The sequence below is a fragment of the Cordyceps fumosorosea genome, assembly GCF_001636725.1.
Source record: "Cordyceps fumosorosea ARSEF 2679 chromosome Unknown scaffold_18, whole genome shotgun sequence".
In the NCBI taxonomy this organism is placed as follows: Eukaryota; Fungi; Ascomycota; class Sordariomycetes; order Hypocreales; family Cordycipitaceae; genus Cordyceps; species Cordyceps fumosorosea.
Window position 1 is genome coordinate 424,811 of NW_017387318.1, and position 18,341 is coordinate 443,151.

Genomic DNA, 18,341 nt, shown 5'->3' on the forward strand with positions numbered 1-18,341 from the left:
GTCATATGTGCTTTTTATCAACTGAAAAAGAAATTGGTATTGAGCTGTTGTGTTCCAGCGTGGGATGTCCGTCCCCTTCCCGCCTCCCCCAAATCCCCCTCCTCGCCAACCTGCGTCATCCCAGAGCGCAGCTCATATCCTGTATAAAGAAAAGATGTCCATGTGAGATTAAAAACCGTACCAACGAAGAGAAACTGTAATGTGAAAAAAGAAAATGCCACCACCGTCGTGAAAAGGAGTGTGTGAGGGTATGTAGAGCGGGAGTGTACCAGCCAAAATGCCCGTAATAACGGGTTCCGTTCCCAAAAGATGACCCCAAAATGCTTGCCAACAGATAAAGAAAAATAAGAAAAATAAGAAAGAAAAAGTAGGCAAAAAAGGAATAGGTCGACAGTTTATGTCTCTGTATCTTCGTCATCATCACAAAAACTGCGCCGAGTTTTGTGGCAGGCGTGCGTTATCCGGGGTATCCGGGTTGTTCAGGTTGCCCAGTTTGCCTGGATTATCCTACCTGTCTGGGCTACCCAGTTTGTCTGGGCTGTGCAGTGGCATGCCTCTCCTACTCCATATCCGCCAGGTTGCCCTCCTCTTCTGGCATCGGCTCGACGCGCCGCACGCGCAGGCCGCCTCCGCGCGACATCCTCTTGGCCTCCCTGCGCCGGCTCACCGCCGCCGCGGTGTCGTCTGGCGTCTCGACGATGATGCTGAGACGCTGCTGCGGGCGGACCATCTGCGGTGGTGGTGCCAGGCTCTGCTTGTTCGAGTCTTGGTCAAAGGCGTCTTCGTCGTCGTCGTCGTCGGTGTCGTAGTCGAAGCCGAGGGCGAGCAGCCGCTGCCGCCGCGTCAGGTACATGCGGGGCACGAGGGCGCCGGGCGCGGAGGAGCAACACTGGTCGTCCTCGAGCGGCTGCGGTGCGGCATCCTCGAGCGGCAGCGTGCGCGGGGCGGTAGGAGGAGCAGAGACGGGTTGTGAACGCGGGCTGACCTGCTCGTCGTCATCTTGCTTGACTCGCAGCGTCTGGCTGCGATCCCTCTTGCCCTTGCCCTTGCCTTTGCTCGGGTCCAGCTCGGCGAGCGGCGTTGCGTCGTCGATGCCGTCAAACAAACCCGGCAGCGCGCCGCGGCCGTTGAAGAACTCGGCCTCATCGAACACGAGCGTTTTATCCTCAGCCGCTGCCGCCTTCCGCCGACGCCGCTTCTCGACAAACGCATCCACGTTGGACCCGTCCGTGGTGGTGGAGCAGGCATCAACGTCCGTGGCCTCGCAGCTGCCCTCGAGGTCCATCAGGGAGCGCATGTCGACTGAGGTGGTGACGGTGGCGCGGCTCGCGGGCCGTGGGCAACACAGGCTCGATGCGTCCGAGGAGCGCTCGGTCGGCTCAGTCGAGGTGACGGACCACTGCCGCTGGGAGGCGCGGCTCTCGGTGGCGCGCTCGGTCGCGACGGAGCGCGCGTCCGAGTCAGCATCGAGCTCGTCACCGAGCGTCCGCCGCCAGCGGATCATGTTTTCAACGGACAGGGTCTGTCGCTGGAGACTTCTTAGGTTTCCTGCATTTTGTCTGTTAGTTTTCGGTAAACCTTGCGCGTGGAAACAGTCTTACGGTGACGGTCGTCGCCGTGGAACATGCTGTCGATAGGAGACGCGCGCGGGATGGGCAAGCCCATGTTGTACGCGCTCCGGACGTCCACGGACTGTCGCGCGCGGCGGACGGAGCCGAGCGCTGACGCGGGACGCTGCGGTAGCGGCTCGATGGCGGGGACTTGAGGCTCGCTGCGACGGAAGCGCGGGATGGACGGCGGGAATGCGTCGTCGCTCTCGTCAGCGTCCACTGCTTCCCGGACGCCGCCCTCTTCCAGCTTGGGGAGCCCGATGGACGATACGGTGACATGCGAGGCGACGCTCGCGCGGCGCGTCTCGGTGCACACTGGCGGCTCAGAAATAGACGTCACCCGTGCGCGCGTGATGGGCATCGACCGGGCCGTGTAGATGCTTGAGGCGCGGGAGCCTGGTCTGTAGGCACCACTATCGCTGCCCTCAATCTCCGGCTGCTCGAGGATAATCTCCTTGTGTGCGTGCTTGCGGCGCTGGCGCCGCGGCGAGCCGCCCTGCAATGAGGGGACGGGAGAGGAGCAGGATCGCCCAGAGGTGGCGTAAAACTTTTGCACGGCAGGGCTGCCCAGCAGCAGGCCGTTTTGCCCAATGTTGCGCTCGGCGACATCCTCGCCGTACTCGCGGGAGCCGGTCGCTTGTAAGCGCGCCTTGAAGTCGGAGGGGCCGAGCTGCCCCTGGGCGTCGAGCAGGTCCACGTGTCGGGAAACGGCGCTCCTGACGCTGCCGGAGCGTGATAGGAAAGCATCCGAGTGTGAATTTGATGGTACGTTTGGCCGGGTGGCGGCGGCGTGTAATAATAAAAGCCCTCCATCGCTCCGCCGCCGTGGCTGTTGGTGGTGGAACTCGGTACTTGTAGGGCCAGTGGGAGTCGTCGGGGTCGTGATTCGGCGTTGTTGTATTTGGCCGGTGTGTTGCGGAGGATATGTGTATTCTTGCTGGTATTGGCTGACAAGGTCTGCGTCGCTTCGACTGCGAATCTTGGCCGTCGCGGATGAAGCATTGCCTACGGGTGACGGTGTTAGTCTGATGGCTGGAATGGGCTCGGCATTGTCTGTGTCGTACTGCGCTGGAGGGTTATTGTAGAAGGGGGGCTTGAAAGCGACGACGTCTTGTCGCTTTGCCGCCTTTGCAGGAAGGCGAGAAACCCCATGATGATGTCAGTGCAGCAGAAGCAGCACGATCCTTCCGATTTCAAGAAAGAGCGTTGTACTGCATGCGTTGGGATCTGCAGGCGTATTATATTGCTTTTTAGGCGGGTGGGTGATGACGACGGGGAAACCGGATCGAGAATGGGGCCCGGCCAGGAGAAGAGAAAGAGAAGAAGCAAAAGCAGAATATGGGCATCACTTATTTAATATACATAATAAATGAGCAGCCTGCAGAGAGTGGAACAGAGGCAACGCAACCCGGGGGGGGGGGGGGGCAGGGACTGGGCTACGGCTACTCGATGCAGGATATACATCCAGTACACGATCTACATACTCGGTACAATCCAAGCAAGGACCTGTCTCGTCGGGGGTTTTCGTCCCACCACGTACCTGGGAGGCTTTTTCCCAGGTGGGAAGCCTTTTCATCGGTACGAGAGTCTATGAGTGGTGGGTGTGGAACTGACTTTCGCACGGATAGGCTTTTTTGATGGCGCTGGGGGGAGTGTTGCTGTTGAGAAGCTCCCCCCCCCCCCCCCCCCCCTCAATCAGCCTTCATCAACTACTGGTTAACAGGTTTTTAGTGAGGCACAAGACTCGGAGAAGCTGCGTTGCAGGTTGCAAACCCCTGCATTAGAATCTCAGCCCAGCCAAAATCCTTCCTCCCTGGCGCTGCGTATATGCACATGGCCGCCAATCAAGGCTTATTTATGCTGTACCACGGCAAAGCCTTGACCAACCCGACGACTCCTTCACCACAGCTAGCTTTCGCCAATTGCCCATTGGGGAAGGGATGATGAGGGCAGATGGGTTGCGTTGCTGCTGCAGATGCGGCTAGCCGGGATGAGGACAAGTCCCAGTTCTTTCAAACCCCCTGTTCCTGGGGGGGGGGCTACTTCTTCTCAGCCAGCTAGCTCGGAGACGAAGCGAAGCCCATCGTCACTCGCGGAGAGGTAACTAGTTAGGCGGTAACTGGTAGATAGCCAAGGCAAACCCCAAGAAGTCCAAGAAAAAGGGTTGCGTAGGAAGGCGGGTCTGTTACACACGGACGCACAGCATCCGGAGGAGGCGGCGGTCATGGTTTTTTTTTTTCTTTCTATGGCTATTGGGAACAGAATGTCTCGAACTGAAAGAGAGGCGAATGCGCCAAAGCACACAGGCGAGACACGTTGACGGACAACGGAGGTCCGAGTCGGTCAAGGGGAGAGGGGGAGGGGGGGAGGCTAGCATGGACGGTCTGCATCATGACAGGTTTGGGCGTTGCGAATAGCGCCATCTGACACGTTTTTGGCAGCGCTGAATAACTATTCTTCGTTACGTCAAAGTGCCTAGCGTCGACGCTACAAGGCTCACGGACCGCGTTGGATTGTCCAAGAGCCGCTTGGACAGAGAGCCAGAGCCTGAAGTTGAACGAGATGGGCTGTGCAGGACCTTCTATTGGGTAGGTGGAAGTAGACGACAGCTCTTGCGCATGTGCTGACGATTCCGAGTCGCAAATTCATGAATCAGAGACATGAGAAAAACAAACTGGGGCATTGAATTGTATGCATGCAAGCATGCGCATGCTGTGTACATACAGTGTGCCGAACATACATGGCGCAATTTTAACATGATGGTATGACCGGACCGCCTCTTCGGGATCGTCCCGCCCGGCCGGAATCAAATTCTTTCTTTGCCGTTTCTCTTTAATGAAATAAAATCTACATCCAGTTTTCTCTTCCACTTCTACTTCTGCAACATTTCCGTAATATTGACCCCCCAGATAATAATACCTCTCCTCTATTTCTCTATGTATGTTGTGGCTTGCGGACTGCCCACCAGGGGCCGCCACTAGACCGCTCGCTCCGAGGCCGCGGCTTGCCTTGCCTTGCCCTGCCTTGTGTGTGCCTGGACCTGGGCGGCCAATAGCTGAACTCGGTTGCACAAAGCCTTTGTGCAAGGCCGCGTCTGTGTGTTCCTGGACCAGTCAAGTGCTAGCTTGGCATCTGTCCCATCTGCCTGCCCGAGCTTGGAGCTGGAGCTGGAGCTGGAGCTGGAGCTGGAGCTGGCTGGGGATAGGTCCTCGCCGCAGCTTTGCTCCGCCCATGTCCGATACAGCACTTGTTGGTGTACATACGACGAACTTTCTACCCATCAAGTTCATCATGTTTCCATCTTGTCCGGAATTGCCTATTCTGTGGCTTGCAGGTGCACCTACCGCTCAGTGGTCTGCCTGTGTTTCTCCCTTTTGGCTTGTTTCACCACACAATGACTGCTGCAGCACCATGTCCTCCTCCCATGCTTCCGCCTACAGTAGCTCTGTCGGTCAACACCGTCTGGCCCCGATGATACCTGGTGTCGGGCAATACAGAAACACCACCTGAGCACATTTCCATAGCCGGCAAGTAAACATCATTTCCCCAACTTTCCACTCGTGACTCTGAGGGAATTGCCCACTGTCTCTGCCACAGCATCCAGCGCCCACCTTGCTCCAAGATGCGATGGCATGCTTGCCGATCACCCACCCAAAACCCACACAATTACGGGCATGGTCCCTGCAAGCTCTTGAGGTGGAAGTGGAAGTGGCTTGTCACTCGACTGAGTGGGGAGGGGTATGGATGTCAAAGTTGAAACTTTGCTGTTGCCGAGTTTTTGGCACTATTTTGCACAGACACTTGTGCACGACTCAATATGCGCTCATATGTGTATGTAATGCAGCATTCACAAGTGCCGAAGCCATGTTTGGGATAGCACAAAGTAGGGCTCGGGGCGAGGCTAGACTCATTTATCTACTGGTTGGTAGTTGGTAGTTGGTAGTTGGTAGTTGGTAGTTAGTTACCGCTCATTGTTCCGTCAACACGGGAAGCACGGGAGGCAAATCGCGGCAAGAAGGCGGCCGCGCAAGGAGAAAAGCTCCCGCGGGTCTGGTTCCGTCGTTGATTAACTTTCCTGCTAAAGCTGCCTGCATTGCCTGCATTGACACCGGCTGAATGGGGCGGTACGTAAGCCTACCAATACAAGCCTTTTCCAAGAAAAAAGAGTTACAGCTCGGGTCCATGTCCAGCTGCTGCTGTTCTACCAAACCGGGAAACACAAAAAAGCTTCTTTGCATCACCCGATCGTACCCATCTCCCCCAGAGGGGCGTTGTTCTTTTCTTTGCTTCTCCTTCATCCGACCCCCTCCCCTTGCCAGCCAGAGCACCGCACAGTACGGAGTACGATTCCGCGCCCACCTCAGATAGATTAAGAAAAGAAGTGGGATTGCCGGATGCCGCGAAATGCAAATCACGGTCGAGATCGACCCACGCCCATCCATTGGATTGGAATCTGAGAGGGAAAAAAAAAAGCCACAAAAAAAAGAGAAGAAGACGCTCCAAAATGCCGGGAATTTGGCTGAAGTGAGCACAAGGTTACCTGTTGCCCGGGTTCGTCATCATCAGGTGGGCGGACTTGTCTCAAACTCATCCCAAAGCTCTGGGTCCGGGGATATTGAGACCGTCGCCGTTCCTATTTCGTGGCGTTTGGAAGTGTGTTGGTGTGCTGCTTCTTTTCATCCAGCGCCGCCTTGTGGAAGTTATTCCGCCCGTTCAGCAACGAATAAAACACAGCGTTTTCAATTTATCATCATCCATGTTTCCAACGTTGATGTTGCCCCCCCCCCCCAGGCAGACTCCGGAACCTCCCCGTTTTCAAAGAGAGCAAGAAAAAAGATGCAACAATAATGATTGTTCGGCAGCACAAATTCTGTAAAACTTTAACAAAAGTTAGGAAGAAAAAAAGATATTCTCTTGCGTAACCTTCTTTCGTCCCAACTCACCGGGTTCGGGGCACGAAGAGCAAAAACCCAGTCGGCGATCACCACATCCTGTCGCCATGGCCCTCAAGATCGCTCACTTGCCTGTAGCCTCCCCTGGTCCCCTGGCTTGACTCACGCTCATCCATGCCCGCCCGCAGCTGCAGTCTTTAATTCTTTTCGAAAGGAAGACGCATGGCATGATCACAAGTATTTGAAATCAATTTCCGACTTTCGGCTTTCTCCCGTCTCCCAGCAGCAAGCAGCTTTGTCTCGAGCTTACCCAACAGAAACAAAAGCAAGACCTCCTCAGGGGAATACTACCAACTAAATCTCGGGTTTCTTTCAGCGTTATTTTCTGCAGGATAATAAGCGGAAGAATAAGGTTTTCCAGGGTCAAGGGCTCGCAGGGATCCCCCGACTGCCTTGTCTGCCAGTCATCACCTGGCCGAAACAGTGATTCCAGGCTCGTATGCGTATCGCTCAGTACTGTAAGGGATTGATTGGCCTTGCCATGTTTCAGCTCGAATAGTAATCTATATTTTATTTTTTGTACAGTTGCCCAGCGTGTTCTATCAGATAACCCCCAACCAGTCACTACATCTCCTCCTAGGTTTTTTCACTTTCACTCGATGCCTCATATCGACCAACCCTATTTCTCTCCGTCTTTTGGCTCGCCACTCTTCTTGGCCTCATCCTTCTTCCCTTGCTTCCACTTGTCATACTTTTCCCTCAAATAACGATACGTCCTGCCCCAGCCACCCATCAGGAAACCCTTTATACTCTGGCTGGTGCTCGGCCAGTTGACAGTCTGCTTGATCACCTGCCGAACCAGTGCCTGCAGCTCTTCCGGCCTGTCTGCGGCTATCCTTCGGTCAAACTCGCCGCCTTGACGTCGCTTGTTCGACGAGGGGTCGTCGTCTCGCGTAGCCTGCATCATGATTGAGAATTCTTCCCGAGGAATCGCAAACTTCTTCTGGTACTGAAAGTACAGCCGCGACCGGAAACTTGACGGGAGACGTCGCACCATGTTGCCGCGCTTGATCGGGTCCATGTCCTGCTGTAGCTTATTGTCGCCACTCTCGTCGAGCACCCACTCTTCATCGTCGAGTCGACAGGGCCCGGTGAATGCCACGTTGGGCAGCGTCTTGACCAGCGGGGCGTAGAGTCGACGGAAGTGCACCACATTGTTGCTCACAATGTTGTCGACCTTGCTCTTGTTCTCTGTAGGGAGAGCCATGCGTGGGTCTCCAAGGTAGCTAAGGCCAGCAATGGTGCTGTAAAGTTCCGACTCGGTGAAATCCGGAGGTAAAAGGAGCATCGCTGTGCGCAACGCCGCAATCAAGTTGTGCTGATTCGCCAGGCGCACTTGCGGGTGATCACGTAGAATCTTGACTGGCTTTTGCAGGCGGCCAGCCAAGTATAGATTATCCCACGTGGAGAGGTCGCGCACCAGATTATCGATGCTGGTGACGCCGTATTTAATCAGCATGCCATTCATCTCGATGAAGGGGTTGAAGTAGACACCGGCGCCCCAGTTTTGCACATGAGAGACCGCGCCCGAGCCGAGCGAGGCGATTCCCGAGTAGTGCTTCCGATGTTGCTTTATGTTTAGTGAATGCCAATGCTGCGTGTGCGAGACGCCAAAGATGAAGTCGATCATCTTAGGCGACCCCTTTTGCGCCATTACCAGGGCAGCAGGCGGCTTGGGGTGCACGGCGCGGAACTCGGCATCGCTGATGCTGCGGCCAAGCTCTCCTTGCGGAAACACGCCTGAGCCGTACGCGAAGCAGTAGACAATGGGCGCGTTGAACTGACGCAGCATGACACGCAGAGCTTCTTTCAGTTCATAGTTGATGATCATGTGCTGATTGACACCAAACAGGCGATGCGGGAGGTCCTCGAATGACTTGATGGCGAAGTCGACCGAGTCCTCCCAGTCATCTCCGTACAGGTTGTATTTGCCCTTGGCCGACTCTTTTTCGCGCTTCTTAAGCAGGGGTGCATCCGTCTCGCCGCTCGCAACGCTCGCATCATCAGGTTTATCGGTGGAGGGGCTTCGAGGGTCTGTATTGTGAAAAGTTGACGAACTCGAGAAGCCGCGGCAGCACTGGATGCCATGCTGGCAACGCGATTTGCTCCGTGCTGCTATGGGGGCGATATTTGAGATGGGCCGGCAGGGACGGAAGCTGCGTATCGAAGCAGTCTGTAGCGCATTAGTATAAGCTCCATGACGAGCCAATGCATGTTAGATTCCAGTCATACCCGAAGCCCTGAGTACACCGAAGTCATTGTGAGGTCGCGCCGAGCGTGCTGGGTTGTAGATGTGAAGCCGAGATGCTACCCGTCAAGTGTCCAAACGGACAGCGCCATCAGCCCGAGGCTGAAACTGAAGGGTGATTCGGGCGGTTCTGATTGCAACTATTCGTCTTCGATAACAATTGCAATATGCGGGAGAGAGTAAGCAGCTAGGTATCCTGTATGGTGCACAGTTGAGGATGAGATTGACCTTGGCTAGCAGACGAAGCTCAGCGAGTTGTTGCGGGTCGCGATGTCAGTTCCGGCCGATCGCCGCACGTGACGGCAGCAAGTGGCCACCGACCAACGCGTGTCTGATGCAATCAGATAAACCCGTAGAATGACCTTGAAAATCTCTGAAAAATCCAAATATGCTTGTTATCTTAGCATGCGGTTCAAGAGCTGTTTTAGAGCTTGATGCCGCCACGAGCTTGCCAGGTACTTGCCAAGAAACGGCTCCTCCGCCAATTCAGCCTCTGCCGCTACCCTAGACTCGTCGCTTGGGATGTCAGCTGCTTGCTGCGACAGCATTATCGTTTCTGAAGTTCAATGATTGTTGAATTGTCATACTGAACGATCTATTAGTTTTTTCCAAGTCAGAGAATCAATTATTCTTTTTGGCCTTGTAATACCATTTACTTACTACGCTGTTGCTTAACATGGTGTAATTGGTATTTGAACTCGAAATTATCTTCGGTATACTATTTAATCGACTAAGACTTGCCAAAAATGGAAAATTTTGTTTAATTTGCTATGTAATTCTTCTTATATTTTTCCCTTCGGTTTCTAACCTGGCCGCTAGATGGAGTCCGAAGCAAACTCGCGATTGGCCCTGAACCACATCAGGACAGGAGCGATTGACACGGGAGAACATTTTTTTTAGGTTAAGTAGATAAGGGAGAATGTAGAAAAATGTTATTAACAGCCTGTGTATACATCAAAACGAGAAAGAAAACTCAAGAAGAAAGCGCCTTTCTCAGCTTGGCAAAGTTCATGGTTCCCAGACCAGTGGTAGGGTCCCAGCCAGCAGCGGCCGGGAAGCCGTCCGTGCCACAGCCACGGTTGTTGCCGTTGGTAATATCAATCAGAGCCGAGCGCACGGCCGAGTTGCCATAGAGCAGAGGGTTCAGGAACCCGAGCGTCGACTTTCCGATGCTGATGCGGTAGTCGTTGATCAACGAGACCAGCGCCGCCCACGCCGGCGACGACGCCGACGTACCGTACACGCGCTCCGTGCCGCCGTTCAGCACAATGTCGTAGTACTCGCCAATCAGAGAGATGTCCGGGTACCCGCGGCCGTTGGCGTTGTAGTACCCGTTGTAAGAGCTGTCCAGGTTGTTGCCGATGTACCCCTGGGTGTCCTTGGACTGGTAGGCGGGCGCGTTGAAGTACCAGGAGAAGCCGCCGCCGGTGGACCCGTTCTTCTCAAAGTGCGCGGCGTACTCGGCGCCGTTGTAGAACTGCGTGGCGCCGACGGCGGTGACGTAGGGGCACGACGCGGGGAACAGCGCGTAGAAGCCCTGGGAGCAGCTGGCCTGGTTGTTGCCGCCGACGCCAAAGTCGCCGCTGGAGAAGAAGACGGAGACGCCGCGCGAGCCGGCCTTCATGAACTCGTTGCAGATGCGGTCCAGGTACTGCGAGGAGAAGCCGTTCTCCTCGCCGCCGTACGAGGTGGACACGGCGGTGGGCGGCGCGGACTGCGCGTTGAGGTAGGTGCCGAGGTTGACGAGCTCGTCGCCGAACTGGTTGTCAGGGTCGTTGTTGGGGCCGACGGCGAGGTAGGTGACCGGGTTGGGGTGGCCGAGGGAGAGGGCGACCTGCGTGTCCAGGTTGCCCTCGAGGGTCGGGTTGGAGGGGTTGTTCTGGGCGCCGCCGACGGAGCCGTCCTTGAAGTTGGACCCGGAGTTGCCGGAGTCGTACTGGCTGAGGAAGCTGGACGCGTCGCTGTGGCTGGCCGAGTAGCCGATGAAGCCGGTGACGGCGAGGCTGGCCTTGCCCTTGCTGGTGTAGTCGACGTTGTAGTAGCTGCGGATGCACGCCGGGGTGATGTTGTTGGGGTCACAGGTGGCTCGCCGGTGCACGTCGGCGGACTCGGTCGCGTTCGCCGAGGGCTGCGCGCCGAGGCTTCGATGAAACGAGGTTGTGGGCTGGATGGTGTCGATGTGGTCGTGCAGGAGGCTGGGGATGGAGTACTCGGTGGTGCGCGGCATCGTCTTGCCGGTGACGGAGTCCTTGAAGAGGCTGTAGCGGGAGTTGAGCAGCGTCTCGGCCTGCCTGATGGGCACGCGGACCTCCATCCAGTCCGGCGTCGGGCGCGAGATGGACTGATCAAAGATGCTGTGGGCACCCAGCCAGACCTTGACCATGTCGACGGACTGCGGCGCCGGGCTCGTGTACTTTTCCATCTCCTCCTTGGACAGCCACTTGCCGTAGTTGGGGCTGCTGGGATGCGCGGCGTCCATGAGACGCTTCTGCAGCCCGCCCATATCGGCCTGCTTCAGGCCAATCTGGAGGGTCACCATGGCCTCAGATTTGGGAGCGCCGGCCTCTGCCCACTCGGCAGGGACCTTGACCTTTTCAAGGAGCGCTGGGTTGCCGAGCTTGGCTGCCTGCTGGGGAGTCGCGGGACCGCCGTAGCAGAGGGCGATGAGGCAGGCTGCGATTGTGCAGCGAAAGAGTTGAGAAACCATGTTCACAAAGAAGAGTAGATGATGGATGCCAAATGATTGATGCCAAATGATTGATGCTGTGTTTGTTCGACTTCATTGACAGGAAATCCTCAGACTTATGTACAGTATGAGGGAGAGCCCAGAGTAAACCATTTGCTAATTCATTGACTATTCAATGTGTTAAGATGTTGTAATATCTTACAACTACCTTCCCAGTTCTGTTAGTCTGAATGAAAACATGTGATGATTCTGCTTTCTCCGAAACACCTTCAGAATGCAATGGTCTTGGTAACTGATTAGTTAGTTATGTGACCTCTATAGACCTACCCTCCTGGCTCGGAAGCAGTGCCGGATGGATCTTGTACCCCAGAAAGACGACGGCTCATACAGACACGTTAATTGGCCACAACGGATGTATATCAACGTAATGAATACATGTGCTAGGGCTAGTTCTGTGTTGAGGAACGAGCTACCCTGCGGTTTCCTTGGTGGGTGTACAGCGTGAAGCCTAGGGTCACGCCAAGGCATTCGCGGTCAGCTCAGTCCGATTTCGCTCCGAGGACACAAGATAGTGATTTAATGTTGGTGATATCTAGGACTTTGGATTTCAGCTCCAGCAGGCCTGCTATCTCTGATGTAGGCCCCAGGATCACGGAGTGTCACTCTGCAGGTGAGCAACCACTGCAACCTCTTGGCCGCTTGATCACTAACCACTTACTTCTAGCGCGAGCCCTCGGCGCAAGTCACTGTTACAGCACAAAATGTGTCAACCGCTTACATGTGCTATTCATAGACTACATCTGCGCTTGTCAGAGCTACTGGCCGGTCTCCATTGCGGGGGACGCCATGAGGCTGACACTGCCGTGACTTGCTCTGACCTGCCGTCTGCGTCTAGCGCTTCCTGCGACTTGCCTAATCAGGCATCTCTGAGATGGAATCTGTGGCGTTTAGTCATAGGGCGATGCCTGCCAGGGCGGGCGGCCCAGGACGGTCCGAAATCTGGACCAAGAGATGCGATAGAGAGCGCGGAATGGAAACCTTTGTTCCGCGATGTGATACCCGCCGGCAGCCGAGGTCCAACCCTGCTGCACTCAGTGGTGGCTCTCTTTTTATCGTGTGAAGAATGAGCTAGCGTGGGTATTTGAGGCAGATTATTATTGTAGTTTTACAGGTGGTTCCTGTGGTTTCTGTGTCGTTTCTGACTTAAGCTGAAACTTGTTGGTCGATTGCTAGGAGCCGTGTATGTCGTGGCTTGCCAAGTATTATAGGGCAGAGAAGTGGTGGCTGTCAAGTCCATAGTTCTTCATGTAATAAGAATCTCCGAGTAAAGCCAATTTCACCATTCACAGCTTTCCCTTCTCAAACGCTCCTCCCCGTCCCGCGCCCTTGTCGAACCTCCTTGCCCCCGCGACGCTCTCCTCCGCCACCACCTTCGCACCGTTCTCAAACTCGAACCGCAGCGCCTCCTCCAAGCTCGCCGCATCATACGCACCATACTGCGCTGCCGCCAGGTCCGCCCGCATGCACCGCTGCGGAAACCTCAACAACCCCCTCGCCAGCTCCCGCGCGCCATCCACCGCGTCCTCCACCAAGCGGTTGGCCAGGCCGATGGCCAGGGCCTCCTGCGCGTCTACCGGCCGGCCGGTCAGGATCATGTCGAGCGCGCGGCCGAGCCCGACGACACGCGGCAGCCGCACGGTCCCGCCGTCGATGAGCGGCACGCCGAAGCGGCGGCAGAAGACGCCGAAGACGGCGGTGGCGTCGACGACGCGCAGGTCCGCGAGGAGTGCGAGCTCGAGGCCGCCGGCGACGGCGTGCCCGGAGACGGCGGCGATGACGGGCTTGCTGAGGCGCATCCGGGACGGGCCCATTGGGCCGAGAGCGCCGTTCAGCTTGTCGACGGGGCCGACGGCGAGGGCGCTGCTGCCGGCGCTGCTGCTGCCGGCGCTGCTGCTGCCGGCGACCTCGTGGAGGTCATAGCCGGCGCAAAAGTTGGTGCCCGCGCCGGTGAGGATGCACACTTTCTGGGTGCTGTCGTTTTCGAAGCTCTGAAAGGCTTCGGCGAGCTGGAGGGATGTGGCGTGGTTAACGGCGTTACGGACGGAGGGCCGGTCAATGGTGATGGTCGTGATGCCCTCGTCAGTTGGCTCGTACAGAACCGTGTTTTCGGCCATGCTGCAACCTCGAATCGGTAACTGCTATAGCCGATGAAGAAAATATAATTTGAATATGTATATGAAGGAAGAGTGTTGGGAGCCGGCGCATCGAAAGCTCGTTCAATGAACCTCGGCAGGCGTTCTACCCCACACTTGATCCACGTAGATCTTTAACAGCACGACGATATAGGACGAACGCAATAAAGGTGAAGAAAACAGCAAGAAGAGCTAATGAAATTAGAAAGCAGGTTTTATACCGGAGAAAAAACATACAGCAGCTGGTGTTCGCTGGCCGTCCCCAGACCTAATTTCTAACCTGCCAGTGAATAGTTAAAATGTAGTGAAGTTAAGGATGTCCCAACGCAGAGCGTAGGCGCCGCGACCAAATAGCTGCGCACTGCCGCTAATGTAGTGCAATACCTCGAGCCGCCGTAAGTCAGCAGCACAGTCCAAGTCCGGGCCGACTTGGCCTACCCGCAGATGCTCTTGTTGCCGAGTCTCGACTAACAAAACTTACAGCCACCGAATCAGCGGCACCCTCGAACCAGCCTGATCATCCAGGGGTTGGACAGGAAGGACCCGCGAAGGGGTATAGCGGCCGAAAGCAGCAGCAGAGAATCGTGGATGCCTCAAAAATTAATGAGTCCAATGTCGATGGAGGAGCGAAGCTGCCATCCAAGAAGCGCGATGGAAAAAAGAAGAAGAAGAAGCGCAATGCCCCCCCGCTGAAACGTTGACGAGTCCGAGAACAGTGCAGTGAGTGTGGAGGCGCACCATGGCAAGAAGGAAAGAAGAAGCTCGCGGGCCTGGAGCGACGGCAGGCGCCGTAGGCGCGAGCGACTCGGCGGCGGATGACGAGAAGTCTGACAATTGAGTAGCGTGCTGGGGGAAGAGTGGCAGGAGGGGCCTCTTTTGTCGGGCGCCTCTCGGGAATGGCTTTTCTCCGGCCCGTGACGCGAAGGCCAATGTACGTGAATGAGATTTAGTTTGGACTATGCTATTTTGGAAGGAAGGGATTTTCAAATAGATATCAAGAAATTGAGCATGGAACCTCTTGGCGGACTTGCCTGACGTAAGTCTCCGCGTGTCAACCGTAGGGGCAACACTTTACCAGCACTGGCATGATGTACTTCGCTGAGCGAGGATTAGTAGAGGCCATGTGCAAGCAGAACGTTTTTATCAAGATATTGACATGTGAATGCAGGACGAAGTAGACATTCGGCGTGGCCCGCTGCCCAGAGGCCATCACGAAGTGTTCAGATTGTATGGATCCCACGCTCAACCATGTGGGTTCGTCGAGGCAGAATTGGGATGTCCTATCCATAGAGACGAGGGCTATTCCAGAATATGATGGGGGCTAGGGACGCAATATCATTCGATGCTTCCTGCTCGACATGTAGTGGAGGTATGGTTCTGGGCACAAAAGTCGAACCAGTCGTCCTAGGTAGGCTCCATAGAAGTCCAGGGCGAAATCGTCGCAAAAGTCTACTCTATCCTTGGTAAAGAAATCGCAGGACGCCCTGTAAGTGGCCCGAAAACTAGGCTGACATTGAGCTCTGCTGCTGTGCTTGGAGAAGGGTGAGAGTGGCGCTGGCAGATTCAATCTGTTGCCTCCAACACGCTGCGATGATGCTTCCACAGAACACCTCTGTGAGTTCTGGGAATTCTTGCCGCTCGTAGCAAGCCTCTACCTCATCGATGTCGAGATCCTTGTATGGGGGCTCGCGCTGCATAACATGGTAGATGGAGGACCCTAAAGCAAAAAGTTCGGTTTGCACGTTGCAGGTCGGCTCGGGGCGCGGCAAGAAATACCTCGTGCTCTCCATGCCAAGCGGCGGAAGCCCGTCTATGGAAGATCCAGAAAAATCGATAATGCGTACGCACAAGTTGTCGTCGAGCACCATGTTTTGTGGTTTGATATCGCTGTGAATCACGCCAGAGCTGTGAAGGAATGCAATACCCTCGGCGGCTTGGATACACCAATCTAGCTGCTGGGTCTGAGTTATCACGGCGTCGGAGGCCAGGTAGGCTTCGAGGCTGCCGAGTCGCATATACTCAAGTAACTATTACGTAGCCATCCAGCTCGTCAGTGGAGCATGAATAGCTTAGCATCTTAAGTAATCGTCTGTGAGCCTGTAGTCGTCGGTAGATGAGGACTTCGCGCATAAGTTGGTCAACTTGGCGATGCTTCTCGGAGGAACACATAAATGGATGTGGCGACTTTTTAACTAAGTTCCCGGGCGGAAGAAGCTCAATAATCCCAGTGTTTCCGAACGACAGACAACGGTCCTATCGAGGCTGGTCAGGCGGGTGGCCGGGCGTCCTGCGGAGAGAGGCTGGTTGGCACTTACCAGTCTGTCGGTCATGTCTTTGGGATATGGGTAGTCGAGCCCATCATGGTAGCACCTTCGTGCATCTTGGCAGTCGCAAGATTTAGTCATCGTTGGATGTCTTTACTGTACAGGGCGCTGAAGATGTGTATCAAACGCGTTCTCCTGTCAGGGGAAGCCTCAGCGCCTCGCCTACGCGTCTGACTAATCATCCCTCTGCCACGGCAACCAGGGTTCTGCCAATCCTATGGCAGCAGGACAAGTGCGAGAAGAGGCTACCACTGATGGTGATAACGATGACAAACATCATCATACTTGTTGCTGTAGATGTCGTTTTTAAGGGGCCGGTAGACCTGCTAATAAATAAGCGGGCTCACATAAGCTCCAGGCCCAGTTAAGGCCCTGAAGAAGTCCCCACAACCTACACAATACACCATCATCTCCCACACATTACAGCAATGTGTGGACCTAAAGGTATGGCACGCGAGATCCGTAGAAACAACTTGGTTAACTTATAGACTCGTTTGGCTAGTTATAGATACCCCATTGACCAACCATCTCCTCCTCGCCAGAATACCAATCGTGAGGCTGTCAAGACACGCCTGCGCCAAACTCGAACGACGCAAGCCTTGATCCCAGCCCGTCCGTCCTATCCCCATGGAGCCATTTTCATGACCATGACAGACCCCCACGGTCCCCTTAGTCGAGGAACTCGACAATCAAATCGTCAAAGTCGCCCCTCTTCTTCGCCAGCAGCGGCCTGGACACGAGCAGCGTCTTGGTGAACTGCCCACCGGCGTCGTTGAGCACCGGCGCCGTGAAGCCGCACGGGTCGATCGTCTTGTACTCTTTGCCGTTGCAGTTGTCGCTGTGGAAGTTGCGCTCGAACGGGCACGGCGACCATGAGTACGTCTTGCACCAGTCGCGGTCGCCGCTCGCCGCGTCGCAGTACCGGTACGGCTTGCGCGTGCACTTGCCCGCGTACTCGACGAAGAAGGACATGGTGACGATGGCGCACTCGGCCTGCGGGCGGCAGATGCCCTCGCGCGTGATCTCCGTCGTCGTCGTCGTCTCTGTCGTCTCCGTCTTGGAGTACTCGCCGGTCACCTCGCCGCCGCCCTCGAAGACGTCCTTCTTGCCGCCCTTGGCGTGGAACTTGGCGCCAATCTTCCAGCCCTTGGTCGTGCCCACCTTGATCGCCTTGCTCTGCTTGGAGATGATCTTGGACGGCTCCTCGCTGTCGTTGGTGATGTCCACGTCGGTGTTGTACTTGAAGTCCGAGGTGAACTTGCCGCCCGCGTTCGCAAAGTCCTTGATCTTGAGGTCGACGCTGATGCAGTTGAAGCGGAGCTTGTCGTCGTCGCACGCACCCTCCTTCTTCTCGGAGAGGGAGTACGGCGGCTGCGTGGTGGAGAGCGTGAAGCCGTTTTCGATCTTGTTAAGGACCGCGGCGACGTTGGCCTTCGCGCGCAAGTCCGCGGCATCGAAGGCATACGCAGGCACTGCTGCGAGGAAAAGTACTGCGTAGGAAAGCATTGCAGGTGTGACTTTGAGGAGTGTAAAAGAGTAAGTTGGATGTGATTGTCGAAAGCCGTCATTTGGTCTCCTTTGATGGTCTATATATGCTTCGCAGCACTGCCCTGCCTACAGCATTGATTCGACTCCAACTGCCGAGCGATCATCCTCATTTTCGCAAGATGTGACCAGAACAAGCACGTGGATTGATGAGTCTGAGTTATTGGAGCTGTACTGTCTCAGTACAGAAACCCAAATGCTGTCAAGATGTTTCTGCTCTGATGTACAAGGCTTGTCTGCAATGAAGCCGGAGCGGTGTCGTGTGCAGGCATCTTGGCTCGCTGGACTATGAAGTATATACAGTAAGACAACCAGGGATATAAAGGTTGTAGTCAGAAAGCTCAGCTTGACTTTGGACCATTAACGAGTGCAAGATGTCTGACCATGTGGCCACCGCTCCACAACCGGGCCGGCCCGGGCTCGGAGCCGTCGCTTATCAACTTGGCACATTGGGAGGCTGCGCAGCCTTACCAAGATAGTTATGACTAAAAGAATATGCCGAGAGATCTGCTTTTGTCGCAAACTGCCCCAGTGACAACGGCTGTGTCTTGGTCGGAGTGGTTCGGAACTAAGGCTTGTGGAGTCTGCCATGGGCTTCAAGGTGCGGTGTACTGTAAAGCAGACCTTGGATTTTTGCGATACTTGTGAGCATATACAACCACATGACCTTTTATTGGGTGGGATGTCTGTTGTTGGGTTGGTTTCAGTCCTTTCATTGCAGAGACAAAGCAAGTTGCCCAGCACAGGTCGCCAATCAGAGATATGCCGAGTTGAAACAGGTGAC

The 18,341-nt window shown here is 55.5% G+C and overlaps 5 protein-coding genes across 5 annotated transcripts; all 5 read right to left on the minus strand.

The window, feature by feature from the left end:
* Nucleotides 1-559: 559 nt before the first annotated feature.
* Nucleotides 560-2,762, minus strand: ISF_06810 (hypothetical protein; the record flags this gene model as incomplete). The annotated part of the gene is made up of 3 exons (XM_018850414.1): nucleotides 560-1,548; nucleotides 1,602-2,615; nucleotides 2,675-2,762. The coding sequence occupies 3 exons, from the start codon at nucleotides 2,760-2,762 to the stop codon at nucleotides 560-562; spliced, it is 2,091 nt and encodes a 696-aa protein (XP_018702454.1).
* Nucleotides 2,763-7,181: 4,419 nt separating this feature from the next.
* Nucleotides 7,182-8,821, minus strand: ISF_06811 (MMP37-like protein; the record flags this gene model as incomplete). The annotated part of the gene is made up of 2 exons (XM_018850415.1): nucleotides 7,182-8,735; nucleotides 8,795-8,821. The coding sequence occupies 2 exons, from the start codon at nucleotides 8,819-8,821 to the stop codon at nucleotides 7,182-7,184; spliced, it is 1,581 nt and encodes a 526-aa protein (XP_018702455.1).
* A 962-nt stretch (nucleotides 8,822-9,783) lies between these two features.
* Nucleotides 9,784-11,517, minus strand: ISF_06812 (family S53 protease-like protein; the record flags this gene model as incomplete). Its single annotated transcript, XM_018850416.1, has 1 exon — nucleotides 9,784-11,517. The coding sequence occupies one exon, from the start codon at nucleotides 11,515-11,517 to the stop codon at nucleotides 9,784-9,786; it is 1,734 nt and encodes a 577-aa protein (XP_018702456.1).
* Nucleotides 11,518-12,839: 1,322 nt separating this feature from the next.
* On the minus strand, nucleotides 12,840-13,670 carry ISF_06813 (enoyl-CoA hydratase/isomerase family protein; the record flags this gene model as incomplete). Its single annotated transcript, XM_018850417.1, has 1 exon — nucleotides 12,840-13,670. The coding sequence occupies one exon, from the start codon at nucleotides 13,668-13,670 to the stop codon at nucleotides 12,840-12,842; it is 831 nt and encodes a 276-aa protein (XP_018702457.1).
* A 3,011-nt stretch (nucleotides 13,671-16,681) lies between these two features.
* On the minus strand, nucleotides 16,682-17,518 carry ISF_06814 (hypothetical protein; the record flags this gene model as incomplete). Its single annotated transcript, XM_018850418.1, has 1 exon — nucleotides 16,682-17,518. The coding sequence occupies one exon, from the start codon at nucleotides 17,516-17,518 to the stop codon at nucleotides 16,682-16,684; it is 837 nt and encodes a 278-aa protein (XP_018702458.1).
* Nucleotides 17,519-18,341: the final 823 nt, after the last annotated feature.